At 40.5% G+C, this 23,526-nt stretch overlaps 1 protein-coding gene and 1 long non-coding RNA gene across 7 annotated transcripts in view; one reads left to right on the top strand and one right to left on the bottom strand.

Moving 5' to 3' along the window:
• Window positions 1-23,526, bottom strand: part of LOC140910802 (uncharacterized) — a 64,082-nt gene that overhangs the window by 13,696 nt on the left and 26,860 nt on the right. For both annotated transcript variants that reach the window (XR_012158739.2, XR_012158738.2), the window contains exons 4-6: window positions 8,323-8,429; window positions 5,069-5,173; window positions 4,841-4,967 (exon numbers count right to left, since the gene is read on the bottom strand). This is a non-coding gene — a long non-coding RNA (uncharacterized LOC140910802). The remainder of the gene's footprint in view (window positions 1-4,840; window positions 4,968-5,068; window positions 5,174-8,322; window positions 8,430-23,526) is intronic.
• GRK4 (G protein-coupled receptor kinase 4) overlaps window positions 1-23,526 on the top strand; it is an 82,741-nt gene that overhangs the window by 38,256 nt on the left and 20,959 nt on the right. For 4 of the 5 annotated variants that reach the window (XM_073342660.2, XM_073342658.2, XM_073342661.2 and 1 more), the window contains exons 6-9: window positions 3,819-3,911; window positions 5,035-5,098; window positions 5,489-5,629; window positions 15,789-15,979. In XM_073342660.2, the coding sequence (XP_073198761.2) occupies window positions 3,819-3,911; window positions 5,035-5,098; window positions 5,489-5,629; window positions 15,789-15,979 (489 nt within the window). Of the gene's footprint in view, window positions 1-3,818; window positions 3,912-5,034; window positions 5,099-5,488; window positions 5,630-15,788; window positions 15,980-23,526 lie in introns of those variants that run through there. The other variant, XM_073342664.2, reaches the window with a different exon arrangement.

Below are 23,526 nucleotides of genomic sequence, written 5' to 3'. Positions count from 1 at the left end.
TGGAGCAGCCTGTTTATGAAAGAATTGCAGGCCCAATGCTTACACAGCAGGATGGTCCTACAATTTTCAGGACAGATGGCAATACTAATTACATTGCTAGCTCAAGAGTCATTAGGTTGTCCTTGAAGTGCTCTGATCTCAAGATAGCAGACAAATAGGACAAGATATGATTCTGGAAGCTGAGATTGTCACTTCAAGAACAGTAAAAACTATTGCTTCTTAAGAACCCACTAGTGCAGGGGTGGCCAACCTGTGGCTCCGGAGCCACATGCAGCTCTTCAGAAGTTAATATGCGGCTCCTTGTATAGGCACTGACTCCGGGTCTGGAGCTACAGGCACCAACTTTCCAATGTGCCGAGGGATGCTTACTGCTCAACCCCTGGCTCTGCCACAGGCTCTGCCCCCACTCCACCCCTTCCTGTCCCCTCCCCTGAGTCTGCTATGCCCTTGCTCCTCTCCCTCCCCATCCAAGCCTCCTGCATGCCACAAAACAGCTGATTGGGAGGTGCTGATTGGCAGCTGCCAGTGGGTGGAAGGTGCTGGGAGCAGGGTGGGGGAGCTGATCGGGGGCTGTTGACGTGTTACTGTGCCTCTTTGGCAATGTCCATTAGTAAATTCTGGCTCCTTCTCAGGCTCAGGTTGGCCACTCCTGCACTAGTGGCTGGCTGTGGGAAATGGTGGCAACTTACACCTCTATTGAAACAAAGCAGTATATCAGAATAAATTGGCTGGTGGAAGCTAGAAGACCTTTACCTAGGCAAATGTTCCTTTTGCAGACACAGTTGGTGAGGATCGAAGGCCTCCTCACTGTGCATCATGACTTGGGATCTGTCTGAGTTGCTGGTGGAAGGGGAGTCTGGAGGGGATGGAGTGCTCATCATTTAAAATAAAAAAAATCCTAAACATTTAAATGTGGTTTAGGACAAATTTCTTTGAACTTCAGGGGATGAATAACTACGTTTCTGGAATTTAGCTGTATGAATCCCATATATTTGTGGAAAAGGTGGGAAGGGATAAAGGCTCCTGTTCTTTAAAGTGATCTAATGGAGGCAGAGCATTCTGATTGCACAATGTCCAACTGAAGTCTTTAGGGCTGTTCATGGCAGCAGAGTTAACCTGCCTTTCTATTTCTCTTAATTCTTTTGTTCTTGTGAACCAATCAAATTGATAGGGAAATATTCTGATTTACTGCATTTAAAAAACCTCAGATTAAGAAAAAAATCACACTACTTCCTGAAATTTTGTACCCAAATGTTAATGGTAACAGCTAAGATTTTATATCTGAAATAGATGAGAAAAATATTTCTCTTTATTCCAGTTTTACTTTGTGTATAGTTTCATTTTCCGTCCCCCCCCCATTTGTAGGGGACTATTTTTTACTTCAGTAAAGGAGAGAAACTATTTTTCCTTTCCTTTAAAAAAAAAAAAAAGTATAAAATCATAAATCAAGACTTGTGTAATACCCAAACTTCTATTAAGTAATTTTTTTGGAAACTGTCTAGACTTCAAGTTGGCAGTGTCCAGGGATAAACAAAGGGATACCTATTTAGAATCCATGTGACTGTGGCCAACAACAGTATTTCAACATTGGGGTTGAAAATCCGTTTTAAATGAGCAATCATGATTAATATTACTGACTATTTACCACAACTTGTTTTGTTCTCAAGTAATACAGTGACACTGCAGATACCTACACCAGGCAAAGGACTCTTCTTGAAAGGATTGTACATATTTACAAATGTTCGGTCTCCTAGAGCCCTTACACTTCTAATATTACTGGTTCTTCTATGCATGCTTGATCATGTCTGCCTGAAAGCCTGCAACATTTGAGTCACAGCTTATGCAACTGAAAACTAAATACTCTACAAAATTTGAGAATAAAAAAAGACACAGAATACACACTACTAAGAAGTTAAACAGATGACCACCTCTTTTTTTGGACTTTGAGTGAATGTCTGTGTTCAGCAAGGAAGATGAAGCTTTCTCACCTTTTATCTTGTCTTGCATTGTGTTGCTTAGTTTGAGGGAAGTGGTGTAGAGGCCTAACCATCTGGTTTGGAAGGGTGGTTTTAATGATCCAAGTTCAAATCCCAGAAAAGGGTCCACTCAGCTCTATATTCTTCTGAGGCAGATAATTTGTATGCTAGGCAATTACTTTGTATTGGTCTTTAAAAATTGAGATCCTGTCTGCTCTGCATAGACACAGAGGGGCTTTTATTTTTTTCCCCGCCACGCAAAGGCATTTACTTCAGTGGGCACAATTACATGCATTCTGTAAATGAAAGATGTGGATGCAAAACTGTGCATTGCAACCCTGTCACCTTAGCAATGGAACTTGTATTCCAAAACCACTTAACAGTTTTGATAAAACCCATCTGAAACAATTGTCTAGTATTAATAAGTAACATTCTCAGCACACCCACTGCCTAGCAGGATTATTCTGGAAAAGAATTCGGGAAAAATCATTGAGTACTTAATCACATTTTAAAGATAATTTCTCTCTGTAATGTGGCAAACTGATCTTAAAAGGAGAATTTTGCCTTAAATCCATGTTTAAACTATTAACAATTAGTCCTTTAAGTGTACTTGTTTTGAATCAGTTAACTATGTCAAACCAGAGTCTGTGCTTTAAAGAGTGTTTCATCTCAAGGCACAAAATACTTTTGTTCCGTTTGAATCATTGACCTGCATCTGGGAATTCAAAGGCCTTGTTAACTGTGCTGCTTATAACTCTGATTTAAAAGGTGTTTGTCAGTTGTCCTGTGAGTCTTCAGAGATCTAATTTTGCAATGAAGTTTTTTGGCAGTTGTAATGTAACCTGATAGACTGTGTGTGTTTTTTTTTGTTATTCCCCCCCCCCCCCCCCCTCCTGCTGGTAATAGCTCACCTTAACTGACCACTCTCATTATAGTGTGTATGGTAACACCCATTGTTTCATGTTCTCTGTGTATATAAAATGGTCCTACTGTATTTTCCACTGCATGCATTCGATGAAGTGGGCTGTAGCCCACGAAAGCTTATGCTCAAATAAATTTGTTAGTCTCTTAAGGTGCCACAAGTACTCCTGTTCTTTTTAATGTTGATGCTATCTCTGGTAAAGGTATAGGTGATGGAGACTTTCTGGGAAAGGAATGCATGTGGGTAAAAAATAGAAGCACAGTGGGAGCTCTTCAAGGATTTTTGATCTAGCTAAATTGCAATCTCATCCCTCTTTCAATAGTACCATGCTGTTGATGTACAGACATCTTTTAAAATCACTGCATCTGTACTCATGATAGGACAATGATACCAGCTCTCAGGGTGAGCCACATCCTCTGATCAGGCTTGCCTTGGAAAGCTGATCAGAAGTGCTTCTGTTTTTGTCTCCACACCTGACACCCTCACCTCTTGTCCCAAAATTGGATCTCCTTATGGTCAACGGGAAGGGAGTGCAGGCCTCTACGTGCAATCCCCAAACAGGACATGCTTATGCGGGGATGTCTCACCTCCCGTGCCACCTTAAAATTAGATCTACTGGTGCATCAGTCATTTTGATCTCTAATTCCTCAAGAATTATTTTAAATTTTCCTGCTAAAATAAGCAAGATCTGTTACTCTGCACTCACTAGTGACCCTACAGGCATAGTTCTCAATGGAATTGTACTAACTGCTCACTCTCTCTGAGGCAGGACCAGTAAACTCATTGTGTAGTGCAGTAATATGTTCACTCCACCTTCCTCCAGATTAATTGATACATCTAAATTGGTGTCTAATGAAGTGGTTAGCTTCTCATCCCTGATAGCGCCAGTCTACCAACATAAACATGGATTGTTTTTGCAGGGTTATCCAGGATTATTTAAGTGGAGCACCATTTGAAGCTTACCAACAAAGCATCTATTTCTCCCATTTTTTACAGTGGAAATGGTTGGAAAGGTAAGGTATTTTTATACGTAACACTTATTGCAGTAGTACGCAAAAGCTAGCCAACTTGGGGCCCCATTGTACAAATATAGTAAATGACAATCTCTGCCTCAAAGAACATACAGTGTAAAAGACAAGGTGTAATGGGCTGATGAGATGACAAACAAGTGGAGCTGTAGTAGACATTGTATTAATAATTAAAGCATCTGTTTAATGACCTCAAAGCATTTTACATTTAACTACTCTAAACTTTTAAAAATCTTTCTATGTGTTTGTATAGTGATAGCCCCCAATGGGGTTCTGAGCTTGATTGGTGCCTTGGGTGCTATTCTAATACAATTATATTAATCATTACAGACAACTGTACGATCAAATAATTAGCTGGTTTTACAGGTGGGTTAATTGAGGCACAGGTTAAGTGACTTGCCCAACCAAGATTTTTAAAAGAGGGGCCTATGTTTAGGATCCTATATCCATATTTTAAGCTATTAAATAAGTGGCCTGAATTTTTTCAGAAGAGCTGTCACCTAGAAGCTCCAGGGAGGTCAGTGGCAGTTGCTGAATGTCAAAAGTAGTGAACAATCAAGCCTGCTCCTTTAGGCTCCTAGGTGCCTAATCATAATTTTCACTGTAGGCTTCTATTACTGGAAAAACCTTAAGCAAGCTAGACGTAGATGCAGGAGGAAAACTAGACCAAATACCTCTGAAACATAGAACAAGCAAGGTGGTAAAAATTGTATTGGCTTCAGTGGGAACAGAATTGAGTCGGTGAACACTTGAAAATCCCAGCTTGAAACACTGTCTCCTCACAAACCATGCATGAGAAGAACAACTAACATGCATGGCGGTGGGGTGGCATAGATCCTAAATTTTCGTTCATTCTGCTTGTAGTGACTGCTTGCTTCCCACAAGGGGGAGCTAGTGTCCATGAGCAAAAGTACCTTTCCTTTGGTATTCAGTTTGTATTCTAATCCTTTCATCCACTCAGCTGAAGGAAAGGCATTGGGTAGTCTGGTGGTCATGGAAGTTATATAGGAAAAGAGGGAAGAAACAGAAACAAACAGGGCTCTGAAAGAAAAACAAAAAGAAATATAATTGGAAGTGAGACCAGTAATTATTCCATTCTGTCAATTAGGCAACCAGTAACCAAGAACACATTTAGACATTACCGAGTACTAGGCAAAGGAGGATTTGGAGAGGTGAGTACTGTGAGATCTCTACTTGTGTTTGCAACTCCTTGAACACGGGGAAAAGGTGACTTACACTCTTCGTTCCTTGAATAAATAACAGATTTGATTAGATCATTTGTAATTTGTCAATTTACCAAACCGAACAGGCAGCATTTTTACTTTTAAACACTTGCACCTAACAAGACAGTTGGTTTGTGTAGCAATTCTTTTTTCATGGTTATTACAAAAAAAACCCCCAAAAAACAAACAACCCAGTGTGTCCACCCATGAAACAGTTTAGTTGATTCTCCTGTATTTTACTTGTCCTCTGGCTCCAGAGGGGGTTTAGAAAAGAGAAAACTGTTTTTGTTCCAGTATTAAAATCTGATACATCTGACATATCTTTCCTCTTTCCATTAGGTATGTGCTTGCCAAGTGCGGGCAACAGGAAAAATGTATGCTTGTAAAAAGCTAGAAAAAAAGAGAATAAAGAAGAGAAAGGGAGAATCGATGGCATTAAATGAAAAAAGAATTTTAGAAAAAGTGAATAGTAGATTTGTAGTAAGTATATATTTCTGGCCTTGTGAAATATACAAGTTTGTCTCTCATAGGCCTGACTATATTCATATCTCTTCCAGTGGCAGCTGGTCAGCAATACTCTTCCATAATTAAAATCGGCTCAACTGTGCTTAATAGTTCAGTTACACAATTATCTTTGCAATGTTACCCTGTACCTTTTAGGTCTGCGTGGGATGTATGTGTTATTTCTGGCCTATCAGTTTTGTCTAGTCTACAGCCACGGTGCTTTGTCTTATGTTAATGTATATAATTCTGGTAAATTTCTCCCTATTTAAAAGAGGGCCAGACTGTGATCTGAATGAGGAATGTGATCCTACTTTTGCTGCAGCCAATGGTTGCTAATATGGCCACTCAATTTAGTAATGTTCTCCTTAGTCTTATTGCTCCACACCTCTCCCCAAATCTATACTTGCTTCTTCTGAATCCTACTGCTATTCCTGAGCAACTTGGGAGGTTAGACCTTTATTTTGACTTTCATTGGAATCATGGTTTCCATTCTATCAGTTTTTTCCCCAACAAAAATACACAACTTTTAACTTGTTAAGACTTTTGAATGCTGTGGGTGAATAGTATGGTAAGTGGATGAATACTGAGAGGTCATAATGGAGAGCTGCAGAGTTCAACCATAGACTGCATGGGAACCAGGAGGTCAATGACAACACAGTGGTAGTACAATATACTATACTAATGAGAACTATAATTCCCCGAAGGTCTATAAGATCACCTATTTAAGTTTTTAAATGTATATATTTGTTTCTTATATCTGTAGCTATTTCAATCACATTCATCACTATAATGCCATATACATGCTAAGAGAATTATGAAAAGTAGCTGCTCTACAGCAGTTTCGATGTCAGAAAGTTCTCACTGCCTATGCAATACAGTTGAAAGGGAGGTAAATTGAAAAGCTGCTGTGGGTATAAAATAAAAAGTATGAGTGCTGATGGTTTTTAACTCAACATCATTTCCATGTCTCAACTCTTTCACCATGACATTTCCCAATAAATTATGATCAACTCACAGCCCTGATCACTAAATAACAGATGTGATGGCCTAAAATACAAGGAATACATATGCTAAGAAAACTGTTTTTCCAGCTAGGATCATCTATCTTTATTAGTGAATTGCTATTATTTAAAGATTAGCTATCGGTAAATGTCTAGTTAAAATCCATTAATAGATGTATTTTGTTTTATGTTTCAGAGAGAGTTGTAAAGTGCTTGAGCTTCTAAGTTTTTGCTTTTATAGATTCTGCATAGGAGAAGATAAACTTTATTCTAAACAAACATAGAATTCTGGTAGCTTAGAGAAGGGAAACCAGGCTGGCCAAAGAAATCTCATTAGCATCTTAAGCCATGCGTAAATAGATTCCTGTATAAAGGATAATATTTTTCCGCCTGTGAAGACAAGGCTCACAATCCACAATCATTTTCCCGCAAGTATAAGTTATAAGGCTGCACTGGTTTCAGAGTAACAGCCGTGTTAGTCTGTATTCGCAAAAAGAAAAGGAGTACTTGTGGCACCTTAGAGACTAACCAATTTATTTGAGCATGAGCTTTCGTGAGCTGTGAGCTGTAGCTCACGAAAGCTCATGCTCAAATAAATTGGTTAGTCTCTAAGGTGCCACAAGGCTGCACTGGATATTAAAACTGAAACTTTATTTGATCTTGCTACATCCACCTATACCGTAACACTCTTCCTTGTATGAAAGTTTTAAAATGCTAATGTGACTTTAATTCATATAATCCTAGGACTGGAAGGGACCTCAAGAGGTCATCTAGTCCAGTCCCCTGCACTCATGGCAGGACTAAGTATTCTCTAGATCATCCCTGAGAGATGTTTATCTAACCTGTTCTCAAAAATCTCCAATGATGGAGATTCCACAACCTCCCTGGGCAATTTATTCCAGTGCTCAGCCACACTGACAGTTAAGAAGTTTTTCCTAATGTCCAACCTAAACCTTCCTTGCTGCAATTTAAGCTCATTGCTTCTTGTCCTATCCTCAGCAGTTAAGAAGAATGATTTTTCTCCTTCTTCCTTGTAACAACCTTTTATGTACTTGAAAACCTTTTATCATGTACCCTCTCAGTCTTCTCTTTTCCAGACTAAACAAACCCAACTGGATACAGTACTCCAGTTGGGGCCTAATCAGTGCAGAGTAAAGCAGAAGAATTACTTTTTGTGTCTTGTTTACAACACTCCTGCTAATACATCCCAGAATGATGTTTGCTTTTTTTGCAATAGTGTTACACTGTTGACCCATATTTAGCTTGTGGTCCACTATGACCCCCAGATCCCTTTCCGCAGTACTCCTTCCTACACAATCATTTCTTATTTTGTATGTGTGCAATTGATTGTTCCTTCCTAAATGGAGTATTTTGCATTTGTCCTTATTGAATTTCATCCTATTTACTTCAGACCATTTCGTCCAGATCATTTTGAATTATAATCCTATCCTCCAAAGCATTTGCAACTCCTCCCTCCCAGCTTGGTATTGTCCGCAAACTTTCAGTGTACTCTCTGTGCCATCTTCTAAATCATTGATGAAGATATTCAACAGAACTGGACTCAGAATTGATCCCTGTGGGACCCCACTCATTATGCCCTTCCAGCATGACTGTGAACCACTGATAACTACTCTTTGGGAACAGTTTTCCAACCAGTTATGCACCCACCTTATAGTAGCTCCATCTAGGTTGCATTTCCGTAGTTTGTTTCTGAGAAGGTCATGGGAGACAGTATTGACTGCTTCTCCCTGCCCCCATCCACAAGGTTTGTTACCCTGTCAAAGAAAGGTGTCGGGTTGGTTTGACACAATTTGTTCTTGACAAATCCATGCTGACTATTACTTACCACCGTATTATCTTCTAGATGTTTGCAAATTGATTGCTTAACTAATTGCTCCGTTATCTTCCTGGGTACAGAAGTTAACCTGACTGGTCTGTAATTCCCTGGTTTGTCCTTATGTCCCTTTTTTTATAGATTGGCACTACATTTGCCCTTTTCCAGTCTTCTGGAATCTCTCCCATCATCCATGACTTTTCAAAGATAAGTATTATCTAGACCATCCTTGAGAGGTGGATGGCTACTCAGGATGAGGATGCAAAGGATTTAGCTTAATTAGGTGGCAGCTGTATTAATTTATGTGGGATTACTCAGCAATAAATCATTCAGTTCAGGTCTTCATTCTTTCCTCTATTTCCTTCTATTTGGGACTTCCCTTTCCCAACCTGGTCCCAGGCTATTGCTGGGACCCTGCTGCCTGCCCCTCATGTGAAAGTTAAGGGACGCTGGGAAAAGGGAGGGTTGTTTCCCCACTGTATCAGACTTTAGAAGCCCCAGGCTTCTTTACAGGAGACCTTCCCTTAAATCCCCTTCCAACTCTGGTTTATCAGCTAATTGGACACTGGATACCTGCTCCCTACTAAGATGTGACATCTTGACCTAACTTTCTTACCTACTCCACTGGGTCCCTAATGAGCTTTGGGGAAGGTGGAAAAAAAACCCAGGCCGCCTGGGCCAATCTGGCAGTGAGAGGAAAATTTCCTTCTCAGCCCCAAAATAAAAAAATGGGACTAGCACAGTGTGCCCAGTACCTCATAAGACTGGGTCCTAATTCCATGGGTGGGAGGATGGGTGCTGTTTGATGGCTAGAACATTAATCCGGGCTATTGAGTCATTCTTATACTGGTGCTTTTTTCTCTCTCTGTCTAGCCCAATTACTATTCAGTTGTTTATCCAAAGTACAACAGCTTCAATAGGAGAAACTGAGGGTGAGCCTCATCAGAATATCCTATAGCCCAGTGGTTAGGGCACTCACTTGAGAGGTAGCAGATCTCTGTTCAAATCCCTTCTCCTCAGATGTAGGGGTGACTTGAACCGGAGCGCTCCCACATCCCTGCTTCGACTAAAAGTTATAAGGGAGGTGCTCCTCCTTCTTTTCCTCTACCCTCTTTCCCCCTGGCTTCTTGCAAAAACAGGCCTTAGGTGCTTCCCTTCAGGAGAGGATTCACAGCTTAGAATCACAGATATAGACACCCTCCTACAGTCCTGACTTAGGTGCCTATCTCTGTGAGAGTGGCAGGGCTTAGCACACACCCCTCTCGCCAGCATCTTGCATTTGCTAGCTTAGGCAGCTCCCCACCTAGCAGGCTGACTTTTGTGAATCGTAGTCTAAGGCACTTCTCTCCCCATTCATTGTACTGGGAGCCTGGATGCCTAACTCAGGCTTTGTGGATTGCAGTGTTGTTCCTGTGGTTTTTCTAGGTGCCTAAGACCCTTTGTGAATCTAGCTTTAGATCTGTGAAGACCCATCATATGCATATGCGGCCCACAAAGTGTTACCTAGGCTGCAGGTTGAGAACCACAGTGCCCAGAGTCCCCTCCACAGAGTGGGGCCAGGAGCAAAGCGCTGGGTGCAGGGCAGGCGGCAGGGACCCTGACCCCACTATGCGGGGCCGGGAGACAGTGCAGGGTTGGGGACTCTGCTGCTGTGCAGGGCCGGGCGGGCAGCCCAGAGCCCACAGCCTGGACCCCGACCTTGGTGTGGTACTGTGTAGGGCAGGCAGGAGCCTGCAGCCTGGACCCTGAGCCTACCATGCAGAGCCAGAAAGCAGCCAGTGGACTGGCTGGGCCACAGCTGTGTGCTAATTGGGCCACGTGCAGTCTGCACGTTGAGAACCACTGCTTTACATAGGTACACATGTATTTAAGAAAGTATAATGCTTTAACATACATTTATGCAAATTCTTAATTGTGATTTTTTTTTTTTACATTTTTATTATGTTAGAATAGTGAATGCCACCTTTGTTTTTACTAGATGACCTCTTTTACTCATTTGTGTCAAGATGGACATTGGAATTCAATTCAAATTGCACAGAGCCAACATTTAAAAGTGTGGTTTGCTTTTGTTTTTTTATGTTTAGGTGAACAGTTAGCGTGCAGTAGACTGGGGTATAAATCTATAGTCCTCCAATGTGTCATGCACTAACTGCCGTCATGCACCTGATGCTGTGTGCTAAAAGTTCCCTAGATATTTATATCTAGATAAATAAAACTACCTTAAATATGTTGGAAAATTAACTTATTACAGGGATGGCCAAACTTTATGACCCACCTCCCCCCCCCACTCCACCCCCCCCCCCCGAGCCACATAAGACAATCTTCAGAAGTTGGAGAGCCGGGGCGTGCCTGCTGGGGCTTGGGGCTTCTGTCCCACTGGAGGTGCCTGCTGGGGCTCGGGGCTTCAGCTGCCCCCTGCTGAAGCCCTGAGCCCTGGCAGGGGTTTCCTGTGGGACAGAAGCCCCGACAATCCCCTTCCCACTGGGCAGAAGCCCATACCCCACTACCCTACTGCAAGGCAGAGGATCCAAGTTCCCCCTCCCTTTCCCAAGTCTGGTAGGTGGAGAATGGTGGGGGCATTGGGAGCTCCGCGAGCCGCACTTTAATTCTAAAAGAGCCGCATGCGGCTCCTGAGCCACAGTTTGATCACCCCTGTTATATTAAATGAAATATTTACAGTAGTTTAGTGAATTGACTGTTTCTGATCACAATGGGCCAGCTTTCAAAGGTATTTAGGTGCCTAAAAACTTAGCTGCGTAGTGGGCTTTTCAAAAGTGCCTAAACTGGGGGAGGTGCCTAACTACTATTGAAATCAATGGACATTAGGCACGTAATCTGTTCAGAGACTTTTGAAGATTTCATCAGGTACTTAAATATCTCTTTGAAAATTTGACCACATATCCATCAAGTTTTTAGAAGTAATAGATTTCATCCTCTTCCCACCTGATTTTTGTTTATAGGTTGGAAGAGGAAAACAAGCTTTCCTGCTTCATCATCTCTCAGTTGGTTACTTGACTTCAAAGGAAATAGTACAAATGAAGAAAACATTCTCTCTGCACCTACTAGCTAAACTGAAACCAAAAATAATTAAGGCAAAAGCTTTTGTACACAACAGAAACTGAAAGAACTTGCATTTGGAAAAGTGTAAATATCCAGATTCACTTCCATTTTAAAGACTGAAAATAATACAAATACTTACTTAATGCAGGCTGAGTTGACCTCAGAAGTTAGAGGTTTTCTCTGATGTGTATAACTAAAGAAGGGTTCATTAATGCAGTATATTTTTTTATTTGAATACATTATATTAAGTTTAGACCTTAACAGAGATTGTCATTTCAAATATAATTTTAAACAGGTTTATTTTTTAAAAAGAAATTAATTTCATTTTAAACAAATCCAATTTTCAAATTAAAAAATATTTTTTATCTACTCTGATTATGTCCAGTCTGGTCTCAACACTTTTTAAAAACTATGTTGGCAAACTGGAAAAAAAAATTAAAAAGCAGCCTTAAAATGAGAGATTAAAGAAGCTCAATCAGTTTAGTTTATCCAATAAAAGGTTTTAAAGGTAATTTGATCACATTTTAAAAGTTTCTACATGGGGAAAAAAATTGCTCTTTAATTTAGTAGACCAGGTATAATATAATGGCTGGAAACCTGAAGCTAGACAACTTCAGACTAGAAATAAGGTGCACATTTTTAAGTGAGCATAATTTACTGTTAGAACAATTTACCTGGGGATGTGATAGATTATCCATCTTTTGACAAGAATAAATATGTCTTTAAAAAATATATGCTTTTGCTCAAACAGATGTTATTGGATTTGATACAAGAATCACAGGAAAAATTCTATGGTGTTTTTTATGCCGAAGAGTAAATTAGATAATGTTCCCTCTGCCTTTAATCTATTAATATTGACTCTCTTTCCATTCTGTGACCAATGCTAATCCCATCTGTTCATAGTAATGAGCATTTAGCTACCTATAAAAGCTAAAATGTTCAAGTCCTTTAAAATGAAGGCCAGTTAACTTTAAAGACTAACTCATGCATCATAGAATTTGTCAATATAGAATCCTGAAAAATTGATAAGGGTAGCCACCATTCTGTCTGTCTCTGAGAAATAAAATATGTAATATTGAATCTCCCTCTCATGGGATTTATACGTGAAAGAATTAGAGGGTAGTTCCAACTTCATTTCACTTGGGAGTTGCATTTGTCTAGTGGGAATAGCAGAGCACCGTAAAGACCTGTCTACATTGCAGATATAAGGTTATAAGATGACTGACTCTGCATTTGACTTTTGCCCTTATTTGACACACTATTTCTAATATGTGGTTGTATCACATGTCAACTCTACTTACAGTCAGGGCTAGAATGGGATTATCAGGCTGCAACTTGGTTCTAACCTAGTTTATCTGTTGCATAGATATATCAGCCTAACCATCTGTACCTCTGTTAGCCAGTCACCTTATTGCCCAGGTTTTTGTGTAGGAAGACATCTCAAAGTGTTTCGCACATGAAGCAAATAAAATCTTCTGACTTGCTGCACCTTGAGGAACTAAGGAATAGCTGAGTTTCCCAAACATGCACTAACATCAACACATATAGCACATGGGCAGGATGAGGAATATGAATGAGACACAGTTTTGATAGGAAAATTGCCACTGCACGTGTACATTGAATAGGATCCAGTTTAAAACTGCCTTCTGCATTTTTAAATATTTCCACAGACTTGCTTCACACACAGGCTATGTCTAGGCTAGAGATTTTACTGCAAGTTAATCAACTGCCAGTTATCTCTACTTTGTAAATGCTAATCAAGACCCACTGAATTCTAGGGTAAGCCACAATGTTCTGTTTACTGGAACAAATATTTGTGGTGTCAAGTCATTTAATTGCCAGTTAACTTGAGTACCAGCCTCAGCAAGAATTCTAGTCTAGAAATAGCCACAGGGTGTGTCTCTAGTTTTACCTCTTTTTCACACAATCTTGCCATAGATACTAGGCTTCCTTCTTCAGTTCTGTGGTCTGGAACAACGTCCCTATATTTCTTCATCTCATCAACTTTTTATCTCTGGAAAGATCTCTGAAAGCACATAATCTCTTCTTGTTTGTGGCTCTTAGGGTCTGTCTACACTGCAATTAGACACGTGCAGCTGGCCTGTGCCAGTTGACTCAGGCTTGCAGGGCTCGGGCCACAGGGCTGTTTCATTGTAGCGTAGATGTCATAAATATAAAGGGAAGGGTAAACCCCTTTTGAAATCCCTCCTGGCCAGGGGAAAGCTCCTCTCACCTGTAAAGGGTTAAGAAGCTAAAGGTAACCTCGCTGGCACCTGACCAAAATGACCAATGAGGAGACAAGATACTTTTAAAAGCTGGGAGGAGGGAGAGAAACAAAGGGTCTGTGTCTGTCTGTATGCTGGGTCTTTGCCGGGATAGACCAGGAATGGAGTCTTAGAACTTTTAGTAAGTAATCTAGCTAGGTATGTGTTAGATTATGATTTCTTTAAATGGCTGAGAAAAGAATTGTGCTGAATAGAATAACTATTTCTGTCTGTGTATCTTTTTTGTAACTTAAGGTTTTGCCTAGAGGGGTTCTCTATGTTTTTGAATCTAATTACCCTGTAAGATATCTACCATCCTGATTTTACAGGGGGGATTTCTTTATTTCTATTTACTTCTATTTTTTATTAAAAGTCTTCTTGTAAAACACTGAATGCTTTTTCATTGTTCTCAGATCCAAGGGTTTGGGTCTGTGGTCACCTATGCAAATTGGTGAGGCTTTTTATCCAACATTTCCCAGGAAAGGGGGGGTGCAAGTGTTGGGAGGATTGTTCATTGTTCTTAAGATCCAAGGGTCTGGGTCTGTAGTCACGTAGGCAAATTGGTGAGGCTTTTTACCAAACCTTGTCCAGGAAGTGGGGTGCAAGGTTTTGGGAAGTATTTTGGGGGGAAGGACGCGTCCAAACAGCTCTTCCCCAGTAACCAGTATTAGTTTGGTGGTGGTAGCGGCCAGTCCAAGGACAACGGGTGGAATATTTTGTACCTTGGGGAAGTTTTGACCTAAGCTGGTAAAGATAAGCTTAGGAGGTTTTTCATGCAGGTCCCCACATCTGTACCCTAGAGTTCAGAGTGGGGGAGGAACCTTGACAGTAGACTTCCGGGTTCAGGTTGGAGCCCAGGCTCTAGGACTCTCCCACCTTGCAGGGTCCTTGAGCCTGAACTCCAGCCTGAACCTGGAAGTCTACACTGCAATGAAACAGCCTTGCAGCACAAGCCCCATGAGCCTGAGTCAGCTGACACAGGCCAGCTGCGGGTTTTTAATTGCAGTGTAGACATACCTTAAGTGTCTGGCTTTATATTGGCTTTATAACTGAGTGTTTCACTTTTATTTACCATACTGTCCACACCTCACTTCTTGGACAATGTATGATGTGTGTTTCTGTTTGTACTGAATTTAAACAAACATTTTGAGATGTATTTTGTATGCAGGATGCTATACAGACTCCTGTGGCAGTTCTGATGTAGCTTTTTTCCACTTTTTGTATTTTTATTTCGTTTGTCTCCTCCTCCCCCTATGACTTTTTCACTTCTCTGTCTGCCCTGCTGGTGCCTCATTCTGGATACTGTGCCTCCAGCTAACCAATGAGAGGAGATACTATGCTTGGCTTCGTGCAGCTCTTCATTTCACGGTTAAAGGGTGCTGTTATCAAGAAAGGAAATTACTACTCTAGCCACTAGAGTAAGGGACTTGAAGTTGGGCATTCTGGGTTATATACCTTGGTCTGTCATTGACTCTGTCAGACTTGGGGCAATTTACAGCTCTCTGTGCTTCTCTAAGTCTCACTTTTTAGAAACAGTGATCACTCATTTCTGAGTGTACATGGAAAGGTATTCTGTGTGCAAGTTATTATCTTCATCCATGTGGACTGAAAACTGAAGAGCACTGTCAATAAGAGATCCAGTGTCTGGGTGGTGTTTCAGGGGGCATAAGCCATTCTCCTGTACAAGTTTTTAATCATACTGTCAGGTTTCAGAGTAACAGCCGTGTTAGTCTGTATTGGTCTTGGCTGATGATCAGCTTGGATTCTTTTGCCCCAAAATTAACAATGGTGATTGTTTGGGGTTTTTCCCATATTCTCTGGAAAATTAAAATGGCTGGTTGTCCAAAACGTAACATTGGCAGAGTTAACCTATTGCCTAATTGGTTGATTATAAAAGTACTATCTACTGACTGAATTAGAAAGAAGGGATGAAATTGGGGGTCATGAATGAACCAACAAGTATTTTTTGTCTTTAGGTTAGTTTATCCTACACCTATGAGACTAAAGATGCCCTTTGTTTAGTATTAACCATTATGAATGGAGGGGATTTGAAGTTTCACATTTACAACATGGGAAATCCTGGCTTTGATGAAGAAAGGGCTGTTTTCTATGCTGCAGAGCTGTGCTGCGGCTTGGAGGACTTACACAGAGAGAGAATTGTTTACAGGTAAGTGTTAACTGCAATAATGTATGCCTTGAAACTTGTCAACTCTGCATGTTTGCATATAGGATTAAATTGACTTTTCTTGCTTCAAAGCTGTTAAGTTATTTTGTATACCTATTCCTGTGTGCTAATGATCTAGTAGTTCCATTGAATTGTGCATTTTTTTTTTTTCTGACTGTGGTGGGAATTGGAAATTCTGTTTCCTAATCCCTCTTCTGTTAAAATTCTTATCCAAAAAGTCTGTATACACTTAAAATAAGCATCAATCCATGGTTGACTATTATAAAATAATGGAAGAATTCTCCCTGGAAAATGATGCGTGTCAGGGACATAGCAATATTCAGATGTAGAGAGAGGAGATCCCTGCAAGTACAAATTCAGTGGTGGGGAATGCCACTTACCATGGCACCCATCTGAAATATCTCTTATATAATTCCTAGGCCAGGCTCTGTCTCACACAAAACATTGTTTTTATTAAATTAACTGAACCATCAAGATGTGCACCTAGCATAACTGAATAACCATGTGACTTTATTGCTATGATCTGTGTCTCTCATTAACCTCTGCTGTACTTCAGATGTGCTGCAATGAATGAGGATAAACTCAATTGTAAACACTTTGGATCAAGGCTCTTACTTTATTTGTTCTGTAAAGCACCTAGTATAACCTGTGATTGTGAATGTGTGCATAAAATTATAAAAAAGGGGGATCTTTTCCTCATAGATAAAGTGTTGGGAAAGGGGAAGACCACTGAGACATGCAAAGGTCAAATGACTTGCCCAAGGTATTACAGGAAGTCAATGGCAGAGTCAGAGATAAAATCCAGGTCTTTCAGACTTGTGGCTTCACTACAAAATCATCCTTCTTCCCTTAATATTACTTTTAATTTGAAAGTACTTCAACTTATTTTCTTTAATAGTATATAACTATTGAGGTTTCTTCCATACTGGGTTAGTTTATCCTAACAACGAGTAGGCTTTTCTACTGTCTATATCTATACTAGTGTGTTTCTCAGTTAATTAAGCAGTAGTCTGTCAATTACTCATAAACAGCATTTGAATCCTTTTCCTTTTTTAAATGGTTTGAGTGAAAAGAGCATTTATGGAAGTGGATGACAATTGCAATAGCTTTCATTAGATGCTGAGCAAGTTTTAAATTAAATGGTAATAAGTCACCAGGACCAAATGGTATTCTCTGAAGAGTTCTGAAGGAACTCATGCATGTAATTGAACTACTAACTGTGGTACGTACCCTATTATTAAATCAGCTTTGTGTACCAGATGACTGGCGGGTAACTAATGCAACACTGATTTTTTTAAAAAGGTTTGAGATGCAATCCTGGCAGTTACAGGCTAGTAAGCCTAACTTCATTGCCAGACAAACTGGTTGAAATGATCATAATGAACAGAATTATCAGACACATATTAACATGATATTTTGGGAAAGAGGCATGTAAAGAGAAATTATGCCTCACAAGTTCACGAGAATTCTTTCAGGGTATTGGTAAACATGTGAACAAGGTGATCCAGTTGATATAGTGTAATTGGAGTTTCAGAAAGCCTTTGACAAGGTCCCACATCAAAGGCTCTTAAGCAAAATAAGTAATCATGGCTAATAGGAAAGGTTCTCTCATGGATCACTAACTGATTAAAAGATAAGGTTAAAACAAATATTTGGTTAAAGTGAAGGAATAAATGGTCAGTTTTCACAATGGAGATTGGTAAATAGCGGGATCCCCCAAGGATCTGTACTGGAACCAGGGCAGATCAACATATTTATAAATGATCTGGAAAAGGGGGTAAACAGTGAAGTAGCAAATATGCAGATGATATCAAATTACTCAAGATAGTTCACTCCAAAGCTGACCAAAGGGTTACCCAGTTTTGTGAGATCCCTTTGTAACTGGGCAACAAAATGGCAGATGAAATTCAGTGTTGATAAATAAAAAGTAATTCACATTGGAAAACATAATCCCAACTATACATACAAGGTGGTGGGGTCTAAATTATGTTACTGCTCAAGAAAGAGATCTTGGAGTCATTGTGGATAGCTCTCTGAAAACATCTGCTCTATGTGCTGCAGCAGTCAAAAAAGCTAACAGAATGTTAGGAACCATTAGGAAAGGGATAGATAATAAGACTGAAAATATCATAATGCCACTATATAAATCCATGGTATACCCATACCTTGAATACTGCATGCCGTTCTGATCACCTCATCTCAAAAAAGATACGTTAGAAATGGAAAAAGTACAGAGAATGGCAACAAAAATTATTAGGAGTATGGAACAACTTCCCTATGAGGAGAGATTAAGAAGTTGTGGACTGTTTAGTTTAGAAAAGAGATGATTAAGGGGGATATGGTAGAGGTCCATAAAATCATGAGTATTGTGGAGAAAGTGAATAACATAACACAAGAACCGGGGTCACCTAATAAAATTAATAGACAGCAGGTTTAAAAAAACAAAATGAAGTACTTCACACAACGCTCAGGCAACTTGTGGAACTCATTGCTGGGGATGTTGTGAAGGCCAAAAGTATAACAGGTGGAAAAAGAATGACATGTTCATGAAAGATATTAGCTATTGGCCAAGATGGTCAGGGATGCAACCCCGTGTTCTGGGTGTCCCGAAATCTTTGACTGCTAGAATCTGGGACAGAAGGACAGGGATCACTCTATAAATTTCCCTATTCTGTTCATTCCCTCTGAAACTTTTGTTACTGGCCACTGTCAGAAGGGAGGATACTAAGCTAGATGAACTAATGGTTTGACCCAGTAAGGCCACTGTTATGTTCTTTTCTACCCAAATCTGCAGATACATATTAATCCTAATCTACAGCACCCGGAGTCATAGATCGGGCACTGTTAATTGTGCGAAATTGTCTAGTGGTTTCTGAGATGACCATAAGAAGCGAGCTAGGTTGAGACTGCCAGACTCATTTCTGAAGTGCTGCCACCTCAACAGGGCCTGTGGCTGGATCCTTTAACTCAGGGTTAAATAAAAAGCTGTGATGAGTGTTTGAACCTAGTTTGTTAAATATTAACATAACCTGAAAGAGATTGAGCCTTACCTGCTTGTTGGATCCCTGTTTGTTATTTTCTGTTAAAAATTCTACAATCTTGTATGTTCTTGCTTGAGTCTGAGCCCTCTCCTTCCTTATGCAATATAATAAATGATGATAGAAATTGATGAAATAAGTGCTTCTCAGAGACATCAGTCTTGCAAAACTGTCCGATGTTTAACAACAATCTCATTCCTGTGCAGTACCTTCAGAATATCACTGCAAATAACTCAGGATAAAGTTATGTCCCAGTCAGAAACCAAAACTATTCTTATTGCTTTCTGCATTTCTTCATATGTAAGAGAACCAATGAGCAGAGATAAGTACACATCCATATATTGGATAATTTGCACACATTCAGGAAAACTACTTACGTTCAGTCCTAATACTTATACTATCTATGCAGCACAATGTAAGACTTGGTAAAGCAGTGTAAATGGTCAACAAAGTAGGCATTTGGAAATAAGGTCTGACATTCAGTGATCCCTGTGGAATAAAACTAGAAAATGTCTGGATGATATTATGACTGCAATGTGGACTCTGTCAAATCTCTCTCCCTTTCTTCAATATAAAATGGTCAGTTTCATCTAAAGCAGAAAGAGGTTTGTTGTTTTGATATACTGTACCTGTCAGGGAAGAAGCTACCCCTAAAAAATGTTAATTGATTAGTGTTTTCAAATGCTTTTCTTTATAGAATCAGGAATATAGTAATTGTAAAATCTGATTATAGAAATCATGTAGAAAATATAATCCGTTTCCACAGCTATGTTCAGAACATAGGTCACTTGCATTTTGTGGTGATTAAAATCCTGTGTTTAATTCTTGAGCTTTCTGATTTCTTAATAGGAATCAATCTATGTGGAAATGGTAAAGCCTAAAACGTAAGGCAGTCAGTTTGAAGAAATTTATACAGATAATTTGACTTCCTCCACACAAGATTTGGTGGAAAAATCCATAATCCTCTTCATGTAACTTGACTTGGTTTTCAGTTGAGTCCAGTTTGTTTTTTACAAATTCGTTTTCTTCTCCAACTGCAATAATTAACATGCTCTACCTCTCTACACTTTCCTCCAGCACAGAAGGTCCTCTATTGCTGTTAACTTTTAAAATAATATCTGAGAGTAGATCGGGGTGGGCAAACTTTTTGGGCCGAGGGCCACATCTGGGTGGGGAAATTGTATGCAGGGCTGGGGCAGGGGGTTGGGGTGTGGGAGGGAGTGCAGGGTGTGGGAGGGGGTGCAGTGTGCAGGAATGAGCGCAGGGCAAGGGATTGGGGCAGAGAAGGGGTGTGGGGTGTATGAGGGTGCTCGGAGAAGGGGGTTGGGGTGCAGGAGGGGGCTCAGCAGGGGCACAGGAGAGGTGTGGACTGTGGGAGGGAACTCAGGGCAGGGGGTTGGGGTGCAGGAGGGGTGTGGGGTACAACGGGGCTCAGGGCAGGGAGTTGGGGTGCAGGGTGCGGTGGAACTCAGAGCAGGGAGTTGGGGTGCAGGGTGTGGCAGGGGGCTCAGGGCAGGGAGTTGGGGTGCAGGAGGGGTGCGAGGTGCAGGGAGTTAGGGGGCAGGGTGCACTTAAAATCTTCTGCTTACATTGATTATTATACACTAAGACATCCGTAGTCCAATTTCATAAAATCTATTTATCTTTCTTAATGCTTTTTCTGCCTTAAAGATGCCACAACTCTTCACAAACCATGATCCTGACCCTGAAAGAAACAGAGTGCCCTCAACTGCCATGGATTTAATTGGTAGTTCAGGATGCTCAGCACACTGTAGAATTGGACCATTTAATTCATAAATATTTTACTTCACTCATTTGTCATCTAGAATTGTGCTGACCATCTGAGAGAGCTTGAATCTTCTTGTGCATTGCCACTCTACATGTGAGTAATCCCTAATATGAATCAAATTGAAATCAGTAGCATTACCTTGTTTAGGCATACATACCTACACTGAAAAAATCATCCTCTTTTTAGATAGTGGACTGTGCCCACTTTATTTCAATAACCTATCACAAGAATTTTCCAGTGGTGACTTGTACTTGGTTGGGACGGGAGGAATGTTCATCAATAAATTTATGAAACAGTGCGCTCCTCCTTTAGCTACATGGAAAGCATTCTGGAGGCCATTAACTGTTAACTTCAGCTCCATTCTTAACACACAATAAAACTGCAACATTTTTCACTTCAAAAGCTTTTCAAGAACTGATCTGGAAAACTGGAACAAGATCAAGATTGTAATCTCTTTGGAACAGGGATTGTCATTTTGTTCTGTGTTCATACAGTGCCTAGCACAATGGGGCCTGATCCATGACTGGGACTTCTAGGCAGTCAGATAAGATGAATAATAATAATGTTATGTTGTAGTCCAGATTGGTTTTACTGCTGTTTATCTAGTATAATTATCTAAAGCCTGACTTTCCAGAGCTCGCAAACTCTTGTAGCTTCTATTCACTTTAAATGGAGTTCAGTGAGGGTGCTCAACACTCTTAAAATTGAGTTTCTCAGTACAGATGGGCCCGTAGTGTGCAATGGAAGAAAACTGAACTGATCTTAACACATTTTGCTTAACCAGAATTGCTCTTAGACCTATACAGCAACTTGCCGTGCCAAAATTCATTGTTGTATGTCCAGAATCAATGTCTACACACCTCTGGGAATGATTTTATCTTCAATTGCTAATGCAATTCCTGTAACAAGAGTGATCAGGTCAGGTGAGCTATGACCAGCGGGAGGGGAGGAGAGGGGCAGGGAACCTCACTACAAAAGGTTTTTTCTCCCTCCGCTCTCCTGCTGGTAATAGCTAACCTTACCTGATCATTCTTGTTACAGTGTGTATGGTAACACCCATTATTTCATGTTCTCTATGTATATAAAATCTCCCCACTGTATTTTCCACTACATGCATCCGATGAAGTGAGCTGTAGCTCACGAAAGCTTATGCTCAGATAAATTTGTTAGTCACTCTAAGGTGCCACAAGTACTCCTTTTCTTTCTTTAGAGAGTGATAGTAATATTGTTGTCAAGCTACAGGGGCCCATTGTGTTTTAAAGGATAGCCCAGAGTTGGGAGGAGGGCACTACCTGCGTTGGGAATGAGCCTGCTTGGTGGCAGCTGTGAGACTCTCTGCATAGCATATCACCATAAGTTGTTGGCACGTAAAAGCAAGCTAACAGCCAAGATTAAGCAGTCGTGAAGCTGTTCTGACATCTCCTGACTAGATAAGGGTGACCAGATTTTTTCCAAGAGAAAAAGCTGTACTTATGAAAGAAAGGATTACAACTTGCTTCCCTTTCTCTCCTACAGTCCTGTTCCTGGTTCAGTGTAGTAGGGTTACGAGCATCTTTGAAATAGGATTATGTGCCTGGGAAGGAGGGGGAGAGAGAGCTTTTGTAAACAAGAGCAGGAAACTGCACTAGCCCTCAAAGAGTCCAGGATTTCAAGAGGATCTGTCTGTCATGCTCATGGAAGAGGAAGGAAACATGGCAGTATGTGGCCAGCCTGTTGGTAGCTGGTCCCTGCACTTGATAACCTCGTGTCCAGCCTTGCTGGCTAACAACTCCTGCAGCTGCTCAGAGTCTTCACGGGGTTACAAAAACTGGGACAGAACACTGCTTTGAAAAAACATACATGCACAGGCCCTGAAAACAAGGACATTCCTGGTTTTCCAGGATATGGGATCACTCTGTACACGTATCACAGCAAAGGAGGACTGAAAACTGCTTTTAGTGATGCTTATATCTTTACCATGTTTCTCATGCTAGTTCTGTCCTTTGCATATCACTAAATCACTGAAATGTGCCCCAATTAAGCAGGAATATTAACAATATTCTGTACTTACAGCACCTTTCATCCAGGGATTTTAATTCACTTATCCAACATTAAGGTGCAGCTGGGTTTTTGTGTAGTCTTTGTGATGGTTTGGGTTTTTATACGTGTGCTTCCATGTAGAACATAATGGCCACAGAACCAGCCCTTGTGTAATTTCTAGTATTTATTTTTTTAAAATCCAGTTTTACTTCTATGCCTCTTACGATCTTCTCACATTTCCCTGGCTGCAGAAAAAAGTCCAGTCATAAGGTCTCCATTCCCAATATTAAAGTTGCCTGCTGCGGCCCTGATCCTATATTGTGGTCCATTCAAGTGAAGTGTTACTTAGGGATCACAATGCAGGATTGGGGCCTGTGTTTCCAGCAAGGATGGTGACTGTTGCCACGGCATAAAAAAAAAAGCTGCTGTCTCAAATAAGAGCAGCCCAAGAAGAAAAAGCACCATCAGCTCCAAAGTCCAATATCTCATAAACCACCAGGCCTGGAAACTCATCTTAGGCACCATTCAACAGCTGGATTGTAGCTCCAGGAGTTCTTGAGCTAATGGCTGTCAAAATCGTGCCAGAAATTAATTACTATCCCCATTAAACAACAGTCCTTGCTATTAAGTATGGTTAGGTTTTAATCAGTTCCCTGGGAGTTGTCCCAATTAGGCAGAGAGTA

Source organism: Lepidochelys kempii, chromosome 4 (assembly GCF_965140285.1).
Source record: "Lepidochelys kempii isolate rLepKem1 chromosome 4, rLepKem1.hap1, whole genome shotgun sequence".
Taxonomy (NCBI): Eukaryota; Metazoa; Chordata; order Testudines; family Cheloniidae; genus Lepidochelys; species Lepidochelys kempii.
This window is presented reverse-complemented; position numbering and strand designations above follow the sequence as displayed.